The sequence below is a fragment of the Aquarana catesbeiana genome, linkage group LG09 (genome assembly GCF_042186555.1).
Source record: "Aquarana catesbeiana isolate 2022-GZ linkage group LG09, ASM4218655v1, whole genome shotgun sequence".
Taxonomy (NCBI): domain Eukaryota; kingdom Metazoa; phylum Chordata; class Amphibia; order Anura; family Ranidae; genus Aquarana; species Aquarana catesbeiana.
Genome location: NC_133332.1, coordinates 239,414,636 through 239,423,102, shown reverse-complemented (window position 1 = coordinate 239,423,102; position 8,467 = coordinate 239,414,636). Strand labels below are relative to the sequence as shown.

General features: G+C 43.7%; 1 protein-coding gene across 1 annotated transcript in view; it reads right to left on the bottom strand.

Moving 5' to 3' along the window:
* Nucleotides 1-554: 554 nt before the first annotated feature.
* SUV39H1 (SUV39H1 histone lysine methyltransferase) overlaps nt 555-8,467 on the bottom strand; it is a 49,605-nt gene continuing 41,692 nt past the window's right edge. The window contains exons 4-6 of the mRNA XM_073600006.1: nt 6,591-6,737; nt 3,998-4,127; nt 555-1,237 (exon numbers count right to left, since the gene is read on the bottom strand). Of these exons, the coding sequence (XP_073456107.1) occupies nt 1,104-1,237; nt 3,998-4,127; nt 6,591-6,737 (411 nt within the window). The 3' untranslated portion in view covers nt 555-1,103. The remainder of the gene's footprint in view (nt 1,238-3,997; nt 4,128-6,590; nt 6,738-8,467) is intronic.

The following is an 8,467-nucleotide window of genomic DNA, read 5'->3' as shown; positions in this document are numbered from 1 at the left end:
AATTCAATATTGAACCCTACGGACTTAGACGCCTTTAAAGATTATGTGTGTGTAAAGGCAGGTGTCCCAATACTTTTGACAATATAGTGTAGCTGTCACTTGGATGTTGAACAGCCATTTATACCCAAGTAAGTGGTTTGGCTCCTCCTCTGGGCTATATCTTCTTGCACAGCAAATCTCAGTGGAGATTAGTGTCCCAAGCTGTCATCTGGTCTACAGTTTACCAAGTGGATGTGGCAGCTTTGGCTCCAAGGTCTTATTAGCAGCTGTGTGATCTGCCAGATTGCCCACAAGGTGTGAGTATTTTTCCATCTCCTTACCTGGGATTGCTTTTGGACATCTAGGTGGTCTGATGTTCCCCCTCAAAAAAAAAAAAAAAAAAAAACAAAAAAAATGGATTTTGTAGCCGCCCCCTCCCCCAAACTTTGTCTCTAGACATATTGTGCACAAGATATCGGAGACTAAATAGTCTAGGGGCCAATATTAAAAACAAGTTGTAGGAATGTAATAGCAAAATTGTCAAGATCTTTCAGCCACACCAAGTAATACAATGGTTGTTTAGATTACAAGTTGTTATTGTATTTACATAAAAAGGGTCAGACTTAAAAGGGTTAAAAAAGATAAAAGTGAATATGTCATACAATAGTAATCTATAAAAATTCATCTGATTGTTCATTAAAGGAGAGAGGAACACTGAATATATGTCCTGTAACAGGACACCAGAGGCCAGTATGTGTAATTGCAGCCCATCCCAGAGATGTTAAAAAAAAAAAAAAAAAAAAAAAAAAAGGGCCAGGGTGGCAAAAATTCAAGTAAATAAGAAAAAAAAAAAGGAAAAGTCCAGGCTGTATTCATCACTCCAAATGAGTTAGGGTATTTTCACCAGCCTGAAAAAAGGGACATGAGGGACATTTTTTTTCACATATTAAAAAAAAAAATAAAAAAAATTTAAAAATGATCTTTAGCACCAATTCTCAAAGCTAGGATGGAAGAAGGGAGCCCTAAAGTAGGTGTAAACAGCTTTTTCCAAGTAACCGATCTTTCAAGTACTGAGAGCAGAAGCAGTCCTGAGTTGCCTGCCCACAGACAGTAGTAATCCGCATTTAAAAGAGGTATTTACGACAGCTGTTTGCCCCACATTTGCATTCCACTCGTATTCGTTTTTTTGGAGATCCAGTTAGGCCAGCCAATCCAAAGTTGGTATCCATCTTTGTACTTTCAACATCAACTGGATCAACTGCAAAAAGAAAAAAAAACAAAAACTGTAACATACCTCCTCTTACACTTGATCTTGAGAGCTTACTTGAAATGCTAAATTGGCCATACATTATTATAAATTGTCCATACAAACTATTTTTACCACAACCTGCCACCAGATGAGAGTCACCCTACTGGATTAATTGAGGTGGGACCATTTCAAGCGGAAGTAAACCTATCCTTAAACAGCCAAGGAAGCTGCCTCTGATCTGCAGTTACCATTGTGTTTTCCCTGTGATGACATTTGGCAGTTACATTGAGAGCACAAGCAACAGTGGCAGTTATCATTCATGGCATGCTTTGGGAAACCATTACATTGTTGGGTTTAGTTTCGCTTTAAAAGGCTGTCATCACCTTTAGGAGCATGTTACATCTATATTCGGTTGGGGCTGGGAATACATGCACATTTTTTTCCCTGCAGGAATGTATTATTTTTCCAAAAAAGTGAACTTATCCTTTGGGCTGCTTTCACACTGAGGGGCTTTACAGGCGCTATAGCGCTAAAAATAGTGCCTCTCCTCACTGCAGTGTGAAAGCCCGAGTGTTTTCACACTGGAGCGGTGCACTGGCAAGACACCAAAAAAAAAAAAAGTCCTGCAAGCTGCATCTTTAAGGCGGTATATACACCACTCCTACAGCACCGAAGAGCCGGTGTCTTGTCAAATACAGTCCCCTATCATATAGTGTCCTCCCTGTACTGCGCAGGCGCAGTACGGAGGACAAACGAGACGCCAAAAGTCTCCGAAGTTTAACAGCTGATCATCAGCTGTACACGGCGCCTGCGCTTTTATTCTCACCCTATGTCCAGGATCATTCCCTACTATCCAAGTGGACATAGAGTGAGAATAAATAGTTGCCGAGCGCAGCGAGGCCGTGCCCGAAGCGTGGCGAGCGAAGCGAGCCCGCGAGGGGCCCTCTTACACAGCCATCGCTAAGAACTGCCGAAGCGCCGTGTACAGCTGATGGTCAGCTGATCAACTTCGGACATTTTCGGCATCTCCTGCTGCTCCGTACTGCGCAAGTGCTGCGCCTGCGCAGTACGGAGCGGACACTATCCGATAGGAGGACACTATATGGCAGAACACCGGCAAGCTTTGCTGGCGTATTCAACCCTTTTTTGGCCATTAGCGGGGGTTAAAACCGCCCCGCTAGCGGCCAAAGTGTGCAGCAAAACAGTCAACCGCTAAAAATAGCGTCACTTTACCACCGACACCCCAGTGTGAAAGTAGCCTTAATGTTGTATGATCTATTACAAAGTAGTGTGAACACAATAAGGTGACAACAATGCTACAGGTCTTTAGGTGAAAATGATCAGTTTATAATAAGTATTAGCACAAACCTGGGCAATTCAAACTGAGCACATGATAAAGTGAAATCAGTGGAAACCACATGGTAAAAGAGGGAAGTGCAGTAATGCAGAATAATCTACAATATATAAAACATACCTACCTACCTGCTGCAGCATCGGTTCCCTGTTGAAAGCTGTCCCCCACCGGCTCTAAGCCAAAGAACTGAGCAATCATGTCACCACTGAGCAGAGAACAGTGACTATCCGTCAATGGCTCTGTGCTCTACCCCTCCAGCATTCCAAGCTGGGGCGGGGATTGAAAGCAGCACGCTGAGTCAGCTGCCTGTGAGGTGAGGTATCTGGGTGGGGTCGCTCTAGAGTCTGCAGCTGCTGTCAGCCGACAGCAGGCTTTTCTTTTACACATTGTCAGCTGATTCTGGGACACAGAAGAGCACAAGTGCGTTCAGTGACCCCACACTCTTTAAGGCTGTGTTCACACTTGTGCGATGCCAGACATCGAATGTTATTTGCAACGCACTGCTGTGCACATCAAGTGCAATGTCTGTGCGATGCAAATTCAGCCACACAGTTTGTATGGTTGCAGTCGCACCAAAATGGTGCAGGACCTTTTTTGATCCGATTCCTGCACCATTTCACAGTTCATACAGCGATCCAATCTGGGGGTGTCATTAACTTTGTATTGACACCCGCAGTGGTTTGCAGAGGGCAGTGTGAACCACCAGCGATTCAGGTGCAATGCTGGGACCAGCACTGGAATCACACTGGTTTCCGCATCGCACAAGTGTGAACAGAGTCTAAATCAGATCAAGAGATCTAAGGCCCCTTTCACGTGGGCAATCTGATCAGATCCGCCTGTCAGTTCTTCAGGACCTGATCGGACCCTCCAGTCTCTATGAAGCGGCATATGTCCGCCGCCATCCAATCTGACGGATTGGATGGAAACGGACAGGCGGTCAGTTTCCATTCAATTTCCCCATAGCGGGCTGTGTCTGCTCAGCATAGCAGAGCGGACCTATCAGCCACCTGCTCAACAGAGAGAACCCCCCCTGAGCAAGCGGATCCCGCTTCATGGGAGGTGCCTGTGTTAAAGGTGCCTAAATACAAAACTGGACCTTTCCCCTCCCCCCTTGTAATTTTTTTTTTTTTTTTTTTGAGACCTCCTATTGGTCAGAGGCAGTCCATCACAATAAACCTGTAAAGAGGTTCAGCGGGGAGCTGGGTAGGCAAAAAAGCTTGTTGGCTGAAGATGTTGAGAGCTGCAGAAAAAAAAAAAAAACTTCAGCTACAATAATCCTTGGATTTGCTAATTGTTTTCACTGAAAGCAACATCTGCTTGTGCATTTTTACTACAATGTCCAGTTTAGTAATAGATTTACATTAATGCAAGATATAATTAGAAAGTACATTACATTTGTGGGAAAAATGATTTACCCTGCATTCTGTAGTCAAACGTGAGCTCTTCTCCAGTACGAATTGTACGCGTAGAAAAAAATGCAATACGTGGCAGCCTCTCATCTTGATTATCAATAAAAACGTTGTATACTTGGAGGTTAGGCCTGCACTGTAGAGGAACATGTAAAGGAATCAGATACACCTTGTATATTACAGTTTTCCTACGCCAATTAGGCCCACTTCTGCTGGCATGATCCCCCACCCCAAAATTTTATGGGATACCCTTATTTAAAGCTGAAATTTAGCTTTTTTACCACCGCTATGGTTTTAGTGGGGCAACTTACCAATAATTGATGTCCCAGTATTGTACAGGCTGCAAGATTCTAAAGAATTTTCACTGCTGGACTGTCGCCCTGCCCTCTTCCTGTGGGTGAGCTTTCAGCACACATGAAGGGGGGGGGGGGTAAATAGCTTTGGGCTGAGCTGCTAAGAAAAAAAAAGGAACAGGAAGAGCAGTCAAGGACCTGCCAGAAGATCATCCACAGGAAGAGCAGCAAACCAGCAGTGAATATCGTCACGATCCAGAAGCCTGCACAGTGTGGGATATTGTTTGTTACCGGTAAGTTACGTCATTAAAGCTCTACAAAAAAAAAAAAAAAAAAAAAAAAAAAAGCCTCTCCACTATATTTTCCCAGCAGTATGCACCAGTTGTAAGGGGAACTTTGGGATTGCTGATATGCTTAGCTACAGTAGACATTAAAAAGGAACTATTCTTAACATGTTACACCCATATTTAGGGTCTAATATTTTTCTAAATTACCTGCTCACCCCCCCCCCCCCATCGTGACAATGGGCGGGGGATTTTCTCCCTGAACCCACTGTCAAAATTCAAAAACAGTGCAGTTGTGCTCCACCCACACAGTCACCTCATTCACAGTTTCAGGTAAATGAATAGATTAGTACCGTCTGCCATAGCGGTAGATGGCTTTTAGTTCCCAATGAACTACGAGGGAGCTGGTGAGCGTTCTTGTATTTCACTGACTTTTCCTACAGTTCAGTAGCTGTATGCCTGTATGAGAGGTACAGGCAGTCAGCAGACTGAGTCTGCAGGATCCTGCCACTGGAACCGCGATCTACTGACCGTGGGTGCAATGCTTTAGAGGGTGTAGCGTAAAAAAAAATAAATAAAAACAAGGAACTACAACATTTTTATTAAACAGAAAGAGGCAACTGTGTTGAGAAAATAGGCACCAAATAGATCTAGCCTCAAAACTATGGACCCAACAAAAATTCATGATGTCCAAAATTGTAAGGAGACACATTAATGTTACAGCTCACTGCTTTAGAATCAAACCTAAAAAACGCCAGACTTGGGATTTTTATATCAAATAACATTTACAAATGGTGAAAGGAATGGTGCATCCTGTGTGGTCTTTAAAGGGTTAGTTCACCTTTACAAGAAAACTGCCTATGCAGGTAACGGATGTTTGGGAAGTATGCAAATGGCCTACACCTATAGCAAAAGGTGATTTTCAACTTTAGTCAGGGCTGCACAGTTTTTATTTTTTTAAATGCAAAGCCTGACTGGAATACCCCCAGGACATTGCTAAGTGAGGCCTGGTCCTTACTGTTCACCGCCACCATCACAGGAGTATTTTCTTAGATTCAAACCCCCTCACATACTCCCTATCCCCCCCCGTGATGCTGTAGCTGGTGTTCAACATTTGAGAGCACACTTCTGTGATGGAAGAGGGGGAGCAGTGATGACTAGACTTCACTTAGCAAAGTCCAGGGGAGTATTGTAATTAGACTTCAGGAGGTACGTACGTAGAAGCAGCAAGGGCACTACTCAAATTTAGTCAAGAGCTGCACAGTTTGTTTTAATCTACAGGTGACCCTTACCTGCATAGGCATTTGTATGGTGAATGTGAACCCTTACCATTCCAGGATCTATTTATAAATGGTTTGCACACAAGATTCACACTTGAATCCTGTCCAAAAACATTTATAAGGAAAGGTAAGGCTATTTTGCAAAGCCCTACTTCCCTAGGGGGAAGCACAGCATACTGTATAATGGGAGTAGAAGAGGAAAAAAGAAAAAAAAAAAAAAAAAAAAAAAAAGAAAGAAACCACACACACACCAGCAGAAAATGCACACTAGCTGCGGCCACGCTGCTTCGCGGAACTACAAGAAATATACACAATTGCATTTGGCGGGCAGTGCTGCCTGCTAAATGACCCATTCAGATAAATAGGGCCGTGCCACAACCACCTTGCAACTGCATGTAATGTGCACAGTGGTGGGTATTTAGGGGTTAGCACAGGCAGTAAAGAGGTAACATAACGCCCCCTAGCTGCCTTCTGAAAAGCAATCCACCAAAGACCGCTCAGTGGATAAAGCTAATGCACATGAGCCCTAAGGGAGATCACTCTACATCATAAGCCATTCTAGAGTGATCCTTGGGCTCATAAGGCGAGCTTGGCGGTCACAGAGTAGTAGCTAAGCACAGCCAGATATAACACCCATGCACTGGGGACAAAACAAAAAAAATGGATTTGTTCAGAATTGCCCGTTGACTAGTGTTCAACTCCCATATCACTCAAATATCCCAGAAGCAGAGGTAATACTTACACTGTGGTTCACAAAGTGCGATATATTTCCATAGTGAGCAGCATCTACGGTGTAAACATCTTCAATGTAATCCAGGTCAAACAGGTAAGTTGCCCCCTGTCTGTCGTAGATTTGTCCTCTCCGCTCCGCCTCATCAGAAGTGATTATCTGAAATACAGATTTAGTGAGAGATCTGCAGAGAAAACACCCAATTACTACATTTAGAGTAGTATGTTCCTATACCCAATGTAGACTGGCATTAGTCCCTATAATACTGAAATAAAAATTTTAATTTTCCACAGAGGGGAAATGAGGGAAAGTTGGGGCTTACAATATTCATCTAAAATTACAACTTTTTTTTTTTGCCTCGATTAAAAAGTCTCAAAATGAAAGGTCTCAATAAAATGTACATTTAGATGATTATTGTATGCCCATGTTAAATTGTGCTGGTATCGTAAAGTCCCAACTTTCCCCCTCAGTGGGCTTCCAACCCAATTATTACACATACATAATATTCTGAAGGGCTAACAAAGCAACAAAGCAAGAAGAAATAATGCATCCTATGGCTTCAGCACTGGTTTACAGCCAATTGCTGGAAAATTACTGAAGCCCTAATTACTCAAAGTTATACTAAAGGCTCCCCCCTCCCCCCTTAAAAATAATAAGCATGTCATACCTGCTCTGTGAAATGATTTTGCAGAGAGCAACCCAGATGTTACTCTTCCTCGGGTCCCTCTTCAGGAACTCCTGGCCCCTCCCTCTTGTTGCGTGCCCCCACAGCAGGCAGCTTGCTATGGGTGCACCCGAGCCGAGCTGCAGCGCCGTGTCCCCATTCAGACACGAAGATGCGATTTGGCCCCACCTCTCTCTCCTGATTGGCCGATTGACAGCAGCGGCGCCAAATGGCTTTGCAGGTGCTACAGTGCTAAAAATAGCGCCTGCAAAAGCCGCTGCTGTCTCTCCAATGTGAAAGCCCCGAGGGCTTTCAGACTGGAGCGGTGCGCTGGCAGGACGCTAAAAAAAGTCCTGCTAGTAGCATCTTTGGAGCGGTGTATACACTGCTCCTGCCCATTGAAATCAATGGGGCAGCGCAGCTATACCGCCGGCATATCGCTGCTGCAGCAGCACTTTGCGGTGGTTTTAGCCCTCTCTCGACTGCTAGCTTTGTGAAATTGATGGTAAAGCAGCGCTTTACCGCAGACGCACCCACCGCCCCAGTGTGAAAGTAACCTAAGTATTCTGTTGCTATTTTTTATCAAGAACAAATTTAACCAAAACTACCACTAAGGCCTCATGCACACAGGCTTATGAAGATAGGTTGCACATATGGAGTTTGAGCGCAAATGCATTGCACTGGAATACATGTACAGGTTTACACGCATTTTTTTCTGCTCAAAAGCGCCTCTCAGAATGCGCCTTTGGCGAGTTTATGTTTTGCCTGTAAAAACCTATGTGAGCAAGCATGGTCACATAGGATAACATACATGCTTTTACAAGCAAAAAAATAAACTAAAGCTATAGCCTCAGTTTGTAAACGCAGAGTTCTTGAAGCCTAAATGAACAGGTGTTTGCATCACGATTCACTCCAAGAAACCACAGATGGAACCTGTATGCAAGCTAAGAAACCCAAGGACAAGCAGCTTTCATCTGAGACTTTTCATACATTGGTTTTGCTTTGTGACAGAGAAAAAAACAAAAACAAACAAAACAAAACACAACACTTGAGAAACACAGAAACAGAAGCTGCAACTTTGTAAAAGGTGCAGACATTGAGGCCGTTATTCTGATCAAGGCAAGATCGGAATACTGAACGGGTCAGAAATAGGAGTTTAGCTATAACAGCATTAAGCCCAAACAATGAATACACTGCAATTTACCAATCCTTTAACCACTTGAGG